This window comes from Propithecus coquereli, unplaced genomic scaffold (genome assembly GCF_000956105.1).
Source record: "Propithecus coquereli isolate 6110/MARCELLA unplaced genomic scaffold, Pcoq_1.0 Scaffold184, whole genome shotgun sequence".
NCBI classification, from domain to species: Eukaryota; Metazoa; Chordata; class Mammalia; order Primates; family Indriidae; genus Propithecus; species Propithecus coquereli.
In genome coordinates this window covers 1,094,343-1,112,520 of record NW_012143190.1, presented here as the reverse complement: position 1 = coordinate 1,112,520, position 18,178 = coordinate 1,094,343, and the positions used below count along the sequence as shown (strand labels likewise).

At 52.0% G+C, this 18,178-nt stretch overlaps 1 protein-coding gene across 1 annotated transcript in view; it reads left to right on the top strand.

Annotated features, from left to right (window-relative positions):
* The window catches only part of PCSK6 (proprotein convertase subtilisin/kexin type 6), a gene marked incomplete at its 5' end in the record, with an annotated part of 167,897 nt that overhangs the window by 139,330 nt on the left and 10,389 nt on the right, over nt 1–18,178 (top strand). Inside the window, 6 exons of the mRNA XM_012642689.1 lie at nt 4,928–5,107; nt 5,265–5,303; nt 10,438–10,540; nt 11,632–11,828; nt 13,797–13,884; nt 17,747–17,850. Coding sequence (XP_012498143.1) covers nt 4,928–5,107; nt 5,265–5,303; nt 10,438–10,540; nt 11,632–11,828; nt 13,797–13,884; nt 17,747–17,850 — 711 coding nt within the window. The remainder of the gene's footprint in view (nt 1–4,927; nt 5,108–5,264; nt 5,304–10,437; nt 10,541–11,631; nt 11,829–13,796; nt 13,885–17,746; nt 17,851–18,178) is intronic.

Below are 18,178 nucleotides of genomic sequence, written 5' to 3'. Positions count from 1 at the left end.
TTTAATAAATTTTCTTCTTTTATAACTAGAGAGGAAATAACTTTAAAAAAGAATTGTGCTTTAGATTTATGCATACACATTATGCCACAGATACAGAATACTTACTTTTACATCTTCTGAAGGCAGAAAAACCTAGTGGCTTCCTTGGTAGAGGAAGTGAAAAGAGCATTTATGTACAAGAAAAAGGAGGTAAATGTATCCAAAATTTCCATTGTCTAAAGCCTAACCTTAGGTCAAGTTTTGCAAATCGCACCTATCCGGGCAGGGAAGGTCTCCTTTTGGGGCACGTGCAGGAAGGGGTTGCTTTCTGCCCACTACCCCTCCCTGCCTGCTCTTTCATGGATCTCCTAACTCTCAGCTCCACAGTCGTCTGCTCAGGGCCTGGCCCTTGGTAGGCACTCATGAATATCTTGCAGGTGAAGAAAAGAACAAAAATATAAACCAGGTATGAGCAAAACACCTTCTCATTGCGCTTGTCCTTGCTGTGAATGTGGCTAAGATCTGCTTTTATGCATCTTGGAAGTGTTGCTACTTGTTCCTAGCAATTGTTTTTGGTAAATTTCCAACTTTTTAAATTGATTCAAATTTTATCAAATCAGAAAGTTGTCTTGCTCTTAATCATGTGAAAAGATGTTCTACTTCTCACATAATAAGAGAAATGCAAAGTTAACCTCTCCTAATTATCAGATTGACAATCCCAGCCACAGTTCCAGGCTATGAGAGAGCACACTCCCTTTCACGCCCAATTCTACTTCTAGGATGTAGCCTACAGTTATGCATACACACATAGGAAACAATATGTGCATTCGATTTTACTTAACAAAACACTCATGTAGCAGCTCCTATATGCCGTAAGTGCTTTACAATCATTAAGTCATTTAATCTCCCAAACAACTCTGTGAAGTAGATATTATTACCCCCACTTTACAGATGAGGAAGCTGAAGAACAGAGATTGAGTAATCTGCCCAAGAGTCACACAGCTAGTAGGGAGCAGAGCCAGGATTCAGATCTGTTGCTCCAGGGCCCTTGCTCTGCCCACCTCACCCAGTCCCTCCTTCTGTGACCAAAGCTACAGCACTGTTTGTACAGTCACATGCCACAAAATGATATTTCTGTCCACAGTGGACCACCTATACAACAGTGGTCCTATAAGATTACAATACTGTATTTTTACTGTATTGTTTCTGTTTAGATACACACCATTGTGTTACAACTGCCTACCGTATTCAGTATAGTAACATGCTGTACAGGTTTGTAGCCTAGGAGCAACAGGCTACACCATACAGCCTAGGTGTGTAGCAGGCTGTACTATCTGGGTTTGTGTAAGTGCATTCTGTGATGTTTGTAGAACACTCGTACAACTTGTTTGCATAATGACCAAATCACTTACTAATGCATTTCTCATAATGTATCCCCATTATTAAGTGACACATGACTGTCATTGCACAAGTGTGGAAACAACCTAAACACCGATCAATAGGAGATTGTTTAAGCAAATGATGCTGCATCTCTCCAGTGCACTCACGAAACATCACCAAGATACATTGTGAATGGAAAAAGCAAGGTGTAGAAGGTGCTAGCAGGTGTGTTACTAAAGGGGACAGGACAAAAAAAAGTTCGTATTTGCTTGAGTAAGAATATAACATCTCTGAAAGGATACACGAGAAACAGGTAACCATGGTTGCCCATGGAGAGGGGGATGGTGTCCAGGGCAGGGGGTGGGAGGGAGACTTCCACTGGCTCCCTTACCTACCTTTGGATTGGATCGGATTTTGAGCCATCCTTATATGTTACTTATTCAGAAACATAAATCAAAGCCAAGTATCACTGCTTTTTGATGTTTTTTCTTTGACCAAACAATCACTGTGTTCATAGATTTTAAAAATTAAACTTAAACTTTTTAAAATTCATATATGTGAACAGGTAATACATGTTTGTAGTTTAAAAGAAAGTCCCAGGGGAATATAATAAAAACGAAGTTTTGGCCGGGCGTGGTGGCTCACTCCTGTAATCCTAGCACTCTGGGAGGCCGAGGCGGGCGGATTGTTTGAGCTCAGGAGTTCGAGACCAGCCTGAGCAAGAGCGAGACCCCGTCTCTACCAAAAATAGAAAGAAATTAATTGGAAAAACTAAAAATATATAGAAAAAATTAGCCAGGCATGGTGGCACATGCCTGTAGTCCCAGCTACTCGGGAGGCTGAGGCAGAAGGATCGCTTGAGCCCAGGAGTTTGAGATTGCTGTGAGCTAGGCTGACACCACGGCACTCACTCTAGCCCGGGCAACACAGTGAGACTCTGTCTCAAAAAACAAACGAAGTCTTCCCTCCATTCCTGAGTTCCAGCCTCCCTCCTCCACCAAGGCTGCCCTGCTGGTTCCCTGGGAATTCTTCCTGCTCCCTCTCCCTGCGCACGGGGCACACCAGTCACCCCGAGCACAGAGCAGCTCCTTGTGTGTCCTTCCAAAACCCTATCAGAAAATAAAAATCTAATTTTAGTGACTGGGTTTTTTGTGGGTGGTTTTGGAGACATCCTATAGAGTTGAAATAAATTCCAGCTCCAATGACGGCTTCCAGAGCCCGTAGTCCCTGTCCTGTAGTCATTATACTCCACCCTAATCTCAGCTCATCACTCGGTCGGTGAAGTGCCCAGATTCCTTTGTGATTTGAAATAAGGCTTTAATTGGATCCTAAGGAGTTGAGAAAGGGATAAAGATTCATCACCAGTGACTGTTGTCTTCGCCTGCGACTGTGTAGAGCACTTCTTATGTTGCCATGGTCACACGTGGAGCCGGGTTAGGAGCCGCATTAGAGGGATGAGCTGCTGTGCGTCAGGGTGGGGAACCTGCAGCCTTGGGGCCACATGTGGCCTTCTGGGTCCTTGAGTGCAGCCTTTTGATCGAATCCAGATTTTACAGAACAAATCCTTTTAATAAAGGATTCAAATAGTCCGCTCAGGAATGTTTTTCCAAATTGAAGAGCCTTGCCTACATCCTTTAATCCAGGCCAGGCTGAGAGAGGCTTGGACAATACAGGGTCTGATTGGGGCAGCTTGGGGGCTATAGGCTTTGGGGACTGGGGACTTAGCCAGCTAGGGCAACGGTTAAAACAAAACAGGGCTACTATGTGCCACGTTGTGTAACCAGGTCAAAGTCAAACGCCACTTAGAGTAATCTGGCCTAGTGAGCTGCAGGGCCAGTCCTGCCTGTCTCCCACCAGCCCCCATGGCCAGGATGGCATGGGTCACAGCCATGTATTTGTGCATGGTGACGAGCAGGAGCCCCTGTTCTGGGACTTAGGGAGGCCAAGAGATTCCCAGAATTGGAACAAAAGATGAATTTGTACTGGTGGAACTGCCACATTGCAGAAACAGGACCTAGGCAGGTATCTAAGGACAGATGGCTTGCCATTCAGAGCAAAGAGGTGGAGTAGTCAGCGTGAGCAGAGAGAAGTGACAGTAAAGACACAATAAATACCCAAGAATCAGAGCAATATTTCTCATTGCCCAAAGCATCCTGATTGCCAAGAAACCCAGTGACAGAAAAGGAAGAGGAAGTCAGGGATCTTTCCGGCCAACACGGACATGAAGCTGGCAAAGGCACTGTCCCCAGCTTGGGTCCCAGCAGCCAGTCATGAAGGTCCGCTGAGGGGGCTCACAGCTGGTGTGCGTGTGTCTCTTGTTGGCCAATCTAGTTATAAATAAGCACTGACAGGCTGGGTGGCAGGGAGTCCCGTCAGCATGAGCAGCGTGTCCTCGGGCAGGTCACACTGGACCTTGTTCCCCCTCATCTGTACAAAGCAATGACCTTCTAAACACAGTTCCCCTGCTCTGAATCTGGGGACACTCTAGTAAGAAAAGGAAGCCGAAATCGGTGGCCTACAGCTGCACCAACCTGCAAATACGTGTTACTTGCTTGTATAGCTGCTCCTCAACAACTCATCTTAAGGTGAAAATATTGTAAGTTGATTTATTTCGATGGTATTTTCAACTTAAGATGGGTTTGTCCAGATGGAATCTCAAGGAACATACTGAACGTGCATTGCTTTCACACCATCATAAGATTGAACAGTTGTAAGTCGAACCGTCCTAAGTTGGAGACCATCTGTAATGTTTTTTATAACATCGGGAATTCACCTGGAAATTGCAGGATAGGTTTCGCACTTCTCTGTACACCTGAGAACACGTAGCCACATGGACCGTCGATCCCAGGAGGAAGTACTCAGTGGAGCAGGGTCCCTGCCTCCCCATCTCAGTGGGCTGCTCTCCTGCCAGCCCTGCCCTCCCCAAGCCTGGCTGTCTTTCATTTCCCCCTAGGGTCTGGCTGGGTTCTTCCTCCACCCAGCCTCTGTAGACATTTGAGTTTGGACCGGCACTGCTACCACCTGTCCTGGGCTGTCTGTGAAGGAGAGAGCCCCAGACTGAGTCTTCCCGTGGTCCAGTAGCAGGATTCCTCAGTGCAACCCAGTCGTCACATTTGGAGGCTTTGGGACAAGGCTTCTGGCCAGGCCTGGCATCAGATCTACCCACTGGATATCAAAGAGGGGAAGACAGGTGTTGCCACGCATGGGGGAGGCAGCAGCAAGGGAGGCTGCAGTGAGGCCAGGGAGCAGAGGACAGTCTCCGGGACAGTAGAGAGTCCAGCTTGGGCTGACCTCATCCCAGCAGAGACAGGAAGAACAGAGAAGCATCAGCTTACAGGAATAAGGCCCCCTGGAGGAGGCGGCATGTGGCCTGGGCAATAGGTTTATACCTGGTCAGCAGGTAACCAGGAAGTGAAGGTGGCAGGCCAGAGCCCAGTTGTGAGAGGAGGAGCCAGGGAACACCTGACACTTATTTCTGTGAGTGACGGAGGCTCTTTGCACAGGCCGAGGAGCCCACAGGTACATCACGGGCTTCCCAAGGTGACTCTGTGGGTTTGGTGCCTTCCAGGGAAGTTGAAAGAATGGAGCCTCATTTTGTACGGCACGGCGGAGCACCCGTACCACACCTTCAGCTCCCATCAGTCCCGCTCACGGATGCTGGAGCTCTCAGCCCCGGAGCTGGAGCCACCCAAGGCTGCTCTGCCACCATCCCAGGTCGAGGTTCCTGAGGACGAAGAAGATTACACAGGTAATGAACCCAAAGCCAGAGAAGAGGGCCTCTGCAGGTTTGTTTTTCTACTGTAGCTCTTGAAATATGGGGCTGGTCCCTGGCAAGAGGTGGGGGTTATGATTCTGTCTTCTCTTGCCTGGAGTCATAATAATGATGGTAATTTGCACTCACACAGCTCCCTCCACCCAAGGCTCTCCTAATATTTTACAGACCAGTAAGTATGCTTCAAACCAGTAAGTATTCTCCAACCTTCGCAGGCTGGGAAAGCAAGGTCCTATGTGCCCAACCAGAATCAGGAATTGCCCCCCGGTTAAACAGCTGGCTCTAGGAGTGCCCCCTTTTCCTCGAAGGCCCCCACTCACAGCTCAGCCTCCTGACTCTCTCAGGTCCGTCCACTTTCAGTCCTTGTGGCCAGGATGTGGGAAGGACAAGGTTACTCACAGAGCCCAGGAAGGTTGGGTTCAGCGAGCGCAGCCAGGAGAGGAGCTGGCCACAGAGATCGCAACCACCCAGAGGGCGGGATGGGAGACCCAGGAGAGGGTCTCAAGAGATGACATCAGTAGTACTGATGCTGCCCAGAAAGTCTTAAAAATCCTACAGCACATAAAGACACCTTGTCCAAATCCTTTTTCTCCAGTCATCCCATTGCCAAGGTGGCCCCTGGCTCTGGGCCACCAGCTTACACTGCAAGGCAGCCGAGAGCCATGACAGCCCAGAGAGGGCTTGGGACATCTCCAGCGCTGAGCCAGGCACGGTTTTTATTAGCGCGTTAGGCTGGAAGCTATTCCTTTTCCTCTGAGGCATCCAACAGCGATTTGTTCAAAATGGGGTGTTTCTGGTTGGGCATATTTTCCTTAGCTAAATATTACAGCTACTTGATAAATGATGGGCGATATCGAAGAATATTGAGGATTTGAGTTATCTAATATCTTCTGAAAAAAAAATAACAAAATGGAGAATTCTACCAACACAAATCAAGCATAAATTATGGTTGATTCCATTTTAAATTTCTCCTACTATTCCTTTAAAATGGAGCATTGAATTATGTATGGACTAATCTGCTCTGTTTCCCCCTGTGATTTATAAACTGTGGCAAGATTCAGTAATTATTAATAAAGGACTGATTTTTTTTTTCTTAAAATCTGCTGCTTACTTCAGCCTTGCACACTCGCTATAATTCTGTTCTGCAGTCTGAATCAGCCAGTCTGTACCGAGCACAGCCCAGATGGACAAAGAGGGTCTCCATGGGAATGAGATACATCCCTAGCCTTCAGGGACACTCTGCAGTTTCAGGGGCAAGTGGGACAGGCAGACCAGGAACGGCAGTGAGAGCCGGTTCAGAGACCGGGACAGAGTGAAAGAGGGGCCAGCAGCAGAGGGTGCCATGGTGTGGAAGGCAAAGGACGAAGGGGAGCAGCAACCTTAGAGTCCATGGCAAGGCCAAGGGGGCTGTGGGATGGGGCACCCAGAATGCGGGGAGCTGGCCATGGGCATGATGTGCTGGGTGTGATGGGCCCCTGGACCCTGTGGGTAAGAGAGCAATTGCTGAGAGATGGAGGAGTTGCAAGAGGAAAGTTCAGGAAATGCTCATGGATGGCGAAGGTCCCAGGATGGCAGCAGGCAAGACCGCCCGCTGAGAGGGAGGACTGGGGACCAGGGTCCAGTAGGGAGGCAGGGCTGCAGCCTTAGGGTGCAGGTCATGGTACCAGGAAGACATCAGTGCCACAGTACTGGAGGTGGACATCTTCGTGGTGACGGCCACCCCGCTGGGTCAGAAGTGCAGCTGGAGGCCACCCCAGGGACCCACCAGGATGCTGGATTGAGGAGCAGACCCAGCGCTGGTCCCACAGAGAGACTCTGATCAGCAGGTCTGGGGTGCTCAGGAGCCTGCACCTGTAGCAAGCACCCTAGGTGACTCCAGGTGGTGTGGGCTTGGGGAGCTGGCAGATGCTGAAACCAGCAAGGATGAGGGCAGGAGGTGGGCAGGGGCTCCGGTTCCTACAGGAGAGTGGCCTAGAGGCCAGGACAGATCTGTTATGGGGATGCAGGGAAGCCTGGGCGTCAGGAAAGAAGCATTCATTGAGCAAAAGAAGCTGAGTGGGCTGAGGACAGGTTGGGACAGTGTGGTCATCCGTGCAGGGCTGCAGGGGGAGCTGGGAGCCCACACGGTGTTGTCTAGAAGCCAGGGTGCCAGGACAGGTACGAAGGAGTGGATTCACGGACTGCAAGGCCTATCCAGAGCAGGACGGTGTGAAGTCGTAGATTCAGCAGGTCCACACTCACTCAACAGACAAGGGCAGAGGCCCAGAAGCATTAAGAAACTTGCTCAGGTCACACAGCAATCAGGAAAGAGACCAGACTTGTAATGAGCGCGGTCTGTTACTCTCGTTGGCACCTCTCGTCTGCAGTCAACCGGCTCCACTCTCGTGTGCCATTCGCCGTCCTGGAGTGTTACAGTGAGGTTCTAGCACACTTTTCTTGGTGAAAAAGGTGGTGACACAAAACCCTGCTCTTCCTTCAGCACTTGGTCTGAGCACATAATTACAAAGCCCACTGAGGACTCCCAGGTTGCTTTCTAACATCTATCTGTTTGGGTATTTTTTTTTTTATGCCGGATTTGCTCCACAAGGGATGTAAGGTGAGGTTTTCAAATAAACCTGTGTCGGTCTTAACCCCGCTAGAGGGGGACCGGCTGTCAGCCAGTGCGTTCGTCGCGTTCCTGGAGCTCCCCTCGTCTGGGAGCCCTTCACCAGGAGTTATGGAAAGTGACCTGGGAAGTGAGTGGGTCAGGGAGGAACTTTCACGCTAATTGAGGAAAGAGGAAAAGCAGATGTAAGTACAAACTGCAACATAAATAACATGCTCACCCAGAGAATGAGTTCCAGCTGTACCAGAACATTCTTAGGGTGATAGAGTGATTGGGACAAGATGGCCAGCCAGGTGGATTTAATTTCAGAACACTTCATGGGAGAGATGAATCTTGATATTTGGCTTTTAAACACAACTCAGGCAGAGAGCCGTGCTGGGGAGGTTTGTTTACAGATGCTTATCTGGGTATCCTCAGCCCTTGGATGGGGTCTTAGCCTGGCCCGTGGGTGACCTTCTTGCCATGGGGAGGTTCTGCCGCCCTCACTGTTGAGTGCCCCCAGCCTTGCAGGGGACCCCCCTCGGGATTATTGATTAAACTTTCCACTGCAGAGAGGCCGGGGGCTGGGGGTGAAGTCCATACACCATGGGCCAGCGGCTAGAAGCACCACACCAGTCCCCTCCCCAAGGCTGAGCCCTCCCGGGACATCCTGGAACCTTCCCTCTGTAGATGGTGAGGACATCCACGTCTGCACTTTCCCTGTTCCCGTCCACTCTCTTCTCGTCTGTACACTCACTGTTCAGCCACTCAGCAAACATTTATTGAGCTCCTGCTCTGAGCCAAACGCCATTCCAGGTGCTGGGAACATAGCAGGGAACACGCTAGACATCCTGCCTGCCTGGAGCTCCCATCTCCTGTGCCTGGACAGTGAGGAAATTGGTCTGTCACTTCCCTGTCCCACCCTGCCCGCCTCTTCTTAAGATTGAGAAGATTGTTCACTTTATCAAGCAAGACAGACTTGCTGCCTCCCCAGGCCTCAGGGAGAAAGTGCTGCAGGAGAAGGCGGGAGGGAGGCCCTATTGTCCCTGCGTCAGCAAGGCCACCGCTGGGCAGGCCGTGCTTGGTAGGAGGCAGGGGCGCAGCACCCAAGCTCATGTTTTGGCTCAGTGAGTCCTTAAAAACAACAGTCCAATGCAGCAAGGGTCTCTGAGGCTCAGAGATGGCCTGGGATGAGGTGGGCAAAGAATCCAGTCAGATGAGAATTGACTCCAAGATAGTTAAACAGCCCGCAGCTGAGGGAGCAGGTGTTGGCTCAGCTTTGGAAATGGCGGGTGGTGTCGCCCAGAACGCCAGCACTGCCCAGGAGCTGCATCCAGAGCGTCCTCCAAGGTGAACACAGCTTGAGGGGGGTTCACGGTGGGAACAGAGGCAGCCGAGGCCCCACAACACGAACCTGGGGAATATGCAATGGTTAGCCTTCGAGCCTTGGGGAAGGAAGCCGAACGAACCGGGTCTGACGCTGGGAGGGGCAGGAGACTCTTTAAGGGTGAATGAAGAGGGCTTTGTGCGCCTCAGCAAGCCCCATTGTGGGCAGCAGAGAATGAGGACTTTTGTCTTTCCCTCAAGTCCCCACCAAATGTGGGTGGCCAGCAGATTAACTCCTCTTTGCTTTGGAACTCACTCCCCACCCCCAAGCCCCCAACCCAACAACTGACACCTTGGAGAAAAGATTTTTCTTCTCCAAACTCAAAAGCATTAGTATGTCCCACTTAGTCCTCCCTGCATGCGTCTCCTCAGAACAATCCGGGAAGTCTTCCTGGGCCACCTCCCCAGTGCAGGAGGGACAGGTGGGCAGATAGATGGGGAGTCCCACCCCAGTGCTGGGAAGTGTGTCACTTCTGCAGACGAGGAAGGAGAGGACGCCTACAGACGTGCCCCACCCCAGCCGAGGGCTCATCTCTGAGGCCTAGGAGGGTGGGAAGGACCTAGAAGGGTGAGGTTTGCTGGAGTCTGCTGAGATCCCCTGCAGTTTTGTCACTTTTCCAACAACACACAGGCCCTCAGAGTTAGGATTTGGGGACTAGTGGGAAGACATTGGTGGCCCAGCACTGAGGGCCGGAGTGTGGGAGCCAGAAGGAGGCGTGAGGAAAGGGGCGCAGCCATGCACAGAAAGCAGCAGCATCAGGTGACACTGCCAGGCTCTGTCTCTGCCCGCCCCAGACCTGCCTGGTGACAGCCACACGGAGTAGTCCTGAGCGCGTGCACATCCATCCTCATTCCCAGCACAGCGGCACGTGGGGAGTTCTCTCCCCTCTTCCTGCCTCATCCGTGTTTGCTCATCGCAGCTTCCCTAACACCATGAACACCCCCTGTTGTGATGCTCCGTCCTTCACGCTGGAAATCAAAAGTGCGGCTGGTCCCAACATGAGCCTCTGATGCCAGTCAATAAACTGAACAGAGTCATTTCGAGCCGCTGCGCCCTGTCACCTCTCCTCCAGGCGCTCACAGTCCCCTTTCCCCACTGACCTGGGTCCCAAATCTACCCCCAGGTGCTGGCTTGCTCTTGTGCTGTCGAGAGCATTCAGACTCCCTGCCACTGGAGCCCACTGGGGCTCAGCTCTGGGGGTGACCGAACTCCCCAGCAGGGCCGGCCACTCCTTAGGGCCTGCCGAGCTGCGACATCCAGATGAGGGGACCCGTGGGACTGCATCTGATCGAGAAAGCATCTCTCTGGATGAAAGGCAATGCTTGTTTCTTTAAGGTGCATGCCATCCGGAGTGTGGTGACAAAGGCTGTGACGGCCCCAACGCAGACCAGTGCTTGAACTGCGTCCACTTCAGCCTGGGGAGCGTCAAGACCAGCAGGTAATGGGTGTCCTGGAGCCCTTGACATGCCGCTAAGGTGGCCTGTTGTGAGTTGTGTTCTTAGCCCCTCCACAACCTGATGCCCTAATTAGGAATGAATGTAACATCCCAGACAACATATCACATTGTGATTAACTTCTCTAGACTCTTAAAATTTTTAGTAGTTTTGTATTCTAATCACACAAGTAATATCTATTACAGAGAAATCAGAAGCCGTGGCACTTTGGTGTCCATGCATATAAACCTTTTTCTATCCACGGTGTTAGACAGAAACGGATCACACTGAGCACACCAAGGCTGCCCCATGGGGACTGCAGACAAACCGGATTCGAGAGCTCAGGACTGTTGGCCTCACTGGGCCAGCTGGGGGGACTCTCAGACAGGCTGTGCACTCCTCTGTGGCCTTGTAATCTAGCCCCGAGCTCTGTCTCCTGAACTCCTCCAGCTCCTGGTATCACCACTTTCTCAAATTCTCTTCCTGGCCGGTCTTGCAGCTGCTCACTTGTCCATTCATGCATTTCACCAACTTTCCTGAGCACCTACCATGTGCTACACAGGCCAGGCCCAGGAGGCCAAGATGACAGGGCACTGCTGGGTGTCCTAAAGGCCTGGGTGACAGATGCACCTGCAAGTGGCACACACCCACGAGGGCCCTAGCAGGGGCACGGCCCCGCACAGTGGAGCACAGTGCCCATGTGGCTCTCATGGTATCCTAGAGTTCCCAAAGTGCACCCAACTTGCCATGTTGCAAGAGCAGTCACCCTGCTGGCTTTCTCACTGCGCATGAGATGCCGTGGGTTTTGCCAGAGCCAAAAGCGCCAGAAGTCAAATACCAACATCATGGTGCCTGTGGGAAGCCACACACAGCTTCAGGACTTTCCACTGGGCCTGCTTTGAAAGGCAAGGACTCCCAGGTTCTTATCCAATCCTCGACCTCACGACTGCACTCACCGAGACAAGCGGTGTAAGGGTTTGACAGTCACCCCTGGGCCCTTTGCTGACTCAGCGTGGTGCTGCAGGGCAGGCGTGGGGCTGAGCTGAGTTGGCAAGGCCCTGCGGGTCCTCACCCACTCCTGCTCTTGCTCCCACAGGAAGTGCGTGAGTGTGTGCCCCTTGGGCTACTTTGGGGACACAGCAGCAAGACGCTGTCGCCGGTGTCACAAGGGGTGTGAGACCTGCTCTGGCAAGAGCCCCACGCAGTGCCTGTCTTGCCGCCGTGGGTTCTATCACCACCAGGAGATGAACACCTGTGTGACCCTCTGTCCTGCAGGATTCTATGCCGATGAGAGTAAGTGGCATGTCCCTGGGCACAAGAACTGATGAGCCAGCTCTCCCCTCTCTGGGCTGGTGTCCCCTCTGCTGGGAGAATTTCCCTGCCCTCTGCCTCCTGTACTGTGTTGTTCTGAGTAAGGACCCTTAACGGGAGGAAGGGGGACACAGTGAGATCAAAGCTCTCAGGCCTGTCGGCCAACAGCTTTTCACCCACAGACCTGGCCAGGAGCAGTTCAAAGTGACGCTGAAATGAATCCTGACAGTCCAGGGTTTTCACAGATGGCTAAGTCCATGTCCACTATTGAGGGTGGGCAGAGGGATGGCTCAGGCCAGCCGTTCTTGGGCTCAGTCTGATTCAAGATACCGGAAGAAGATGTCCTGCTGTCTGTCCCGTAATTTCTCCTCCAGGAAACACTATGCTGTCAGCTTCTCTGTAGCACAGGACATGTGCACTGGGTGGGGATCAGGGCATTCAACGGGAGCTTATGGAGCTGGTGGTCGAAACTGGGGGAAAGCCCCTCCTAGGAAGAGCTGCCGAGCTGAAATTGGGGTTAAGTGTGGGCAGGTCTGCAGACCTTCGAAAATGAACAGGAGCCTGCTGACTGATGTAAATTGGGCTCAGAAGGAACAGATTAGTCTTTGTGGCATCCTGGACAGAGTGACCACACCCCTAAGAGGTGGGCAATGGTTTTACCATCTTACAGATGGGGATCGAAGCTGAGAGAGGTTAAAGGCCCACCATTAGTTGTGACAGAGGTGGGACTCGAGCTCAGAGCAGCAAAACCAGGTGTCCTGCTGTCCCACCTGCCCCAGGAGGGCTGGGGGATGGGCAGGGGCTCTGGGCTCAGGACCAGGACCACATGCCCATGTCTCAGCAATTCACCTCACCCTGGGAGAGACAGAAGAGAGGGTTTGGGTTAAATTAATGGGGGAATAATTCTCAAACAAGTTAAAGAAACTACCATTTGACACGAGTAGTCTTGTAGGTAGCAGGCCTTCCCACAGCCCCCCTGGGTCTTGGCTGCACAGGAGGGGTCACCGATCCACCCTGTCACGGCATTGCTGTTGCCACTGTGGAGAAGGAGCCAGGACATCTTTAAAAATATATGAAGCCATCAAATAACCAGACTCTCTTTAGAGGGGAAACAAAAAGTCATGCAAGACACATTTCAGAGCTTTTGCAAACGCCTGCCCTGGGCTGCCAGCCAGACCTGCCTTCAGGGTGGGGGTGTCTTTGTCCCTGGCCTCTTCCCCGGGGCCACAGAACAGCCACTCTCGTTCACCCAACACATCCTCACTGAGCAGCTGCTTCGTGTGTGTAATGCCACCTGTGGGGCCCTGAGGAGGACACACAGAGGTGTAGCAGGCAGCCCTTGGCTCCCAGGCCCAGAGCACCCAAGCACTTAGCAGTGGCGCAAGGTGGTGTTTAATGAGGTGCCAACATGAGTGACCCAGATAATAACCTATGCAAATGCAGGTGGGAGTAGGGGTGACCCAGAATTCCCCTGGGAGGTATGATAGCTCGTCCTAGGTTCCCATCTCACCATGTATAACCGCATGTCTTCAAGAAAGGCCCCTGTGAACGCACTCAGGGGGAGCTAGTGGCATCCTCGGCCTCCTGTCACACACACCTGCTCATGTTCATAAGGATTTCCGTCTGATTAAACTCCGCCCAGCCAGCCAGGAGTTGGCCTCAGTCACTGTTGAATAAGCAGAAGCAGGGCCTGTCTCCTCCGGAAAGGGACTACCTGCAAAGCCTGGCGGTGGCAGGAGCACTTTACCCTAGAAAAGGAAGGTGAGGATCTGTGACCCAAAGCCTCGGGCACGTGGTGTCACGTGACCTCTGCTGCCTGAGTGCTGTGCCATCCATCCTGGAGATGGACACGGGGGCAGAGCCATCCTACCAACCCCGCTTTGAAATGCTGGGGCTCGTTTGCCCAAATTTGATTCCCGTCAATGCTGTCCCTCCTCTTTTTTTCTCCAGGTCAGAAAAATTGCCTTAAATGCCACCCAAGCTGTAAAAAGTGCGTGGATGAACCTGAGAAATGTACTGTCTGTAAAGAAGGATTCAGGTAAAATTCCCCTGGAAACCTGAACAATGCCAAAATGTGGATGCGCCTTTTAGTTTCTGGCGTTGATTTGCCAAGTTTTCGCATCTTTTCCTAAATGCTAAAATTTCAGAGGCCCAAAGGCTTTCAGGGTAAAGATTCCGAGTCTGTGGAATCATGTGTCCACGTAGAGATGGTTGATTGAGACGGAAAGTGACAGGATGGGCGCGGTCTCTGCATATTACACGGCATTTGGAGGACTGGTCAGAGCAACACTCGATCACATCACATGAAGTAGCGCTTGCTGCTAGAGGGTGAGCGCTCCAACCGGAAGCGCAGATCTCCTTCTTTTAGGCACCAGTTACTCCCCCTACTCCAGTTCCTCTTCCAGTCTGGGCCAGGGCTCGGCGGTGGTGGCTGACCCACCTTCCCTCCTCCGCACTCGGTCTTCTCTCTTTTTATTCCCATCCTCATCTCTCCCTGAGGATGCGTTTTAGATTCCTGGTTCTCCCTGTCCCACCAAGCTCAGCCCCGTGAAGCTCGGCACACGTTTCCTTTAAAAACATGTTACTGGGCGAATAATTGTTATTGGAATATTTCCAGACATTTGTTTAGCCCATTTAATGCAACCAAATTGCATTTGATGTAATCAAATATACATTACTTGTTGCTCCAAATTACTATCTCGATTCTAGAAGCTTAGAAAACATTCTGGTTAAACTTGTGCTACTTGTGGCCACTCCCACAGTGGAGGGACGAGCACCCAGCTTGCACTGCCGGGAAGGCAGGGAAGGGGTTGTGAGAGCAGCTCCTCTCACCGAGGTGGAGAGGTGTGTGGGGATCACCAGGGCTCACGTTCAAATGAGATGCCGGTGCGGTGGGTCTGGGCGGAGCCTGAGCCTCTGTGTTTCCCGCAGGCTGGCAGGTGATGAGGATGCTGAGCACTGGAGGGCTGCAGCCTCTCCCTGCCCCAGCCCTGTCTCCTCTCAAAGGCTGCTGGGCCTGGAGTTCACCGTAGAGGGGGAGTTCTTTGGAGTTAGGAATGAAGGAAGAAAATGTACTGAGCATATCTGCTCTTATTCCACATGCTCTCACATAGCGCCGCATTTAATCTTTGCAGCAACCTATGAAGTAGATACAGTTATTCACATTTTTCAAACAGGGAAGACGAACTGTTTCCCCGGAAGGCACTATGTTGCTTCCTTCTCGAGGTTTCCTTCAGCCTGCCCCTTTCTTCTAGATCAGAGTACTGGGGAGGAGAGGGTCCCAAGCACCTGAGAGCCAGGGGTAGGAAGGGGAAGCAAGACCCCCAAAGTCACACATCACACCTGCTGCCATTTAAACCTGTTGGCTGGACGAGGCAGGGTTAGGAGGGAAAGTCTGAACTGGTCCAGGACAGAGATCCCCAAAAGGAAAACAAGCTGAAGAGGAAGGAGGAGACATTCAGCTGCAGCTGTGGCTGGGGGCCTGGGACAGGTCAGCTGTGATGCCCCAGGTGCTGGGGGCCAGGCAGCCCAGGACTGGGTCCTTACCCCCAGCTGGTAACAGAAGGTGTTAGGGAGAGGGGGCTCTGTGGTTCCAGGTCGTTCCAGCTCCCCGGAACCTGCCTGTTTCCTGGGAGAGAGGTGCCGCGCAGTCCCAGGACCACATTTCTGCCTCCAGTCCCACAGGAGGGGAAGGGGAGGTGGGAAGTCAGGTACTCGGTTCAGGGATAGTGTCATGGGAAGAAAATGCTTCTCCGCAGTAGCTGCACAAACAGAAGCAGTGGTTCCAGCAATGATGAGCTTTCGGAGAGGCATGCAAACTCTGAAAACATCGTCAGCTGTAATGCGCAGAAAGCTTCCCTTTATTGCCCAATATCCTCTTAAGCTATGACTTCAAATCATTGCTGTCACATCGAAGCAACGAGAAAGCAGCCAAGCCGCTGCCTCCCGGCCATCCATCTCTTTAGGGGGATAAATGCTCGCAGGGGAGTGTCAGTTATTAAAGACATGATTTAACTGCCATTTGCAGCAGCCCTGGCCCCATGACAAGGCAGAGCCCTGGATAGGCGTCCACCACGGGCGCAGCTGGGGCGTGAACACCTGTAGACGTTTCCTACTCTCACACGGTCCATGCAACGCGCTTTACTTCCGGTCACCAAAATGTGTGTGGGTTTTCCCCACACACCAAGCAATTCCCCAGTAGACACCAACCGGGTGTCCTGTAACATACAGCTCAACTCTGACACGACTAGGGAGCGTCAGATCCCACGCTTGAGGGCTCAGCCCCACAAGGCTGCCCCCCACTTCAGATACCAGCCACGAGTCCCAGGTTGTGACCTGCGCTTCTGACTGAATGGCTGAAATCAGAGTTGCCTCAGCCCCTTCCTCGGGTTCTATTAGTTTGCTAGAGCAGCTCCCAGAACTCAGGGGCACACTTGACTTATGTTTACTCCTTTATTGTAAAGGGTGTTACAGAGGATACAGATGGACCATCACATGCAGAGATACATAGGGCCAGGTTTGAAAGGGTCCAGAACACTGGAGTCTCCATCCCTGGGGAGCTGGACTGCGCCACCCTCCCTGCACCTGGGATGTGTTCCTGTTCACCGACCCCGAAGCTCTCCAAACCCTGTCCTTTGGGGGTTTTACGGAGGTTTCATTGCATAGGCATGACTGATGACACCATTGGCTGTGGGTGATGATTCAACCTTCAGCCCCTCTCCCCTCTCTGGTGGTGACACCGAAAGTTCCAAACCTCTAATCACGTGGTTGGTTCCCCTGGCCACCAGCCCCCATCCCGAGGCTGTCCAGAAGCCCCTCCCACCAGTCATTAGCATGCAGAAAGGCAGTTATCACTGTGGTAATTCGGAGGGTTTTAGGAGCTGCATTCTGGGACTGAGACCAAATATATATTTCCTCTTACAAATCACAGTCTCCTAGCAGGAATCTCTGGATCTGACAGATGTTTAGTGGCAAATCCATTTAAAATGTGTGCATCAAACACACTACAATCTAAGGAACTGAAGAAATAACAGTAGGTGACATTTATTTACACTGCTGTCTGCTAGACACCGCAGGTTTACATGCATTTGCTCACTGAGTCCTCCAAGCAACTTTATGATTCAGGAACCAATTAACTGGAGAAAAAAGCAGAGGTGCAGAGAGGTTGGCTGGCTTCCCTGGGGTCACACAGCCGGGAGGTGCAGAGGCCTTCGTTGTGGGTGGTCTAGCTTGGAGTCTGTGCCCCTGTCAGCCCTGATCTGGGGAGACTGAGGTGAGGGCAGGCAGGGAAGGCGTGAGAGGAGGGCAGGAGCTGCGTCGGACAGGCCTGCCAGGGCCCAAGGAGGGATTTTATTTCAAGTTTGTTGTGAAACTGGGGAAGGTTTGAAGCAAAGGAGAGACAGGAGCAGATCTGGGTTCAGGGTCAGCCTTGCAGCCAGACACCCTCCCTGCCCCCTTACACACACACACACACACACACACACACACGTGCTGACACATCGAGGGGGACTTGGCCATGAGACTGAGCCAGCATGTCACCAGTGGTGACCCACATGGCTCCACTTCTCTTGCGTTTGGATTTGAGTTGGAGAAATGGCAGTAAGGAGAAGCCAGCACAAAGCAAGAGAAAGCGTGATGTCTTGGCCCCTGCGGACCAGGGGACCCAGGCCACCGGCTTTGGAGAAGGAGCCTGGCACCCACCGCCTAATGGTGGAGGCTCCACTTTCCCAGCCAGGGCGTCCCTTCCAGCATGGCCTCCAGCCGGCTCAGGACAGCTTCCCAGCTTTCCTTAGCTGGACACTTGCGGTGACACAAAGATCCAGCAACTTTCCTCTCTTCTCGGGGAAAGCGTTAGAGGGACTTTTGGAACGGATGGAAAGCTGCTGCTTTCTTTTCCACAGCCTAGCACGGGGCAGCTGCATTCCAGACTGTGGGCCGGGCACCTACTTCGACTCGGAGCTGATCAGATGCGGGGAATGCCATCACACCTGCCGCACCTGCGTGGGTGAGTCGGCCGCCTGCTTTTGTCTCGCTGCACGGGCAGGCGTGGATAGGCTATCTTGAAACCGGGAAAGCCCTAGGACTTCACGGGCTTCTTCATTTATTGCAGCGTTAAAACACTCTAAAGCAAAACAAAACACAGAGGCCCTACAGGGGCTGGGGGAGGGGAGGTGGGGATTTAATGTTTACTAGGTACAGAGTTTCAGTTTGGTAAGATGAAAAAAGTCTTAGAGATGAATGGTGGCGATAGTTGCATAACATTGTGAATGTACTTAATGCCACTGAATTGTATACTTAAAATGGTTAAGATGGTACATTTTGTGTTATGTACA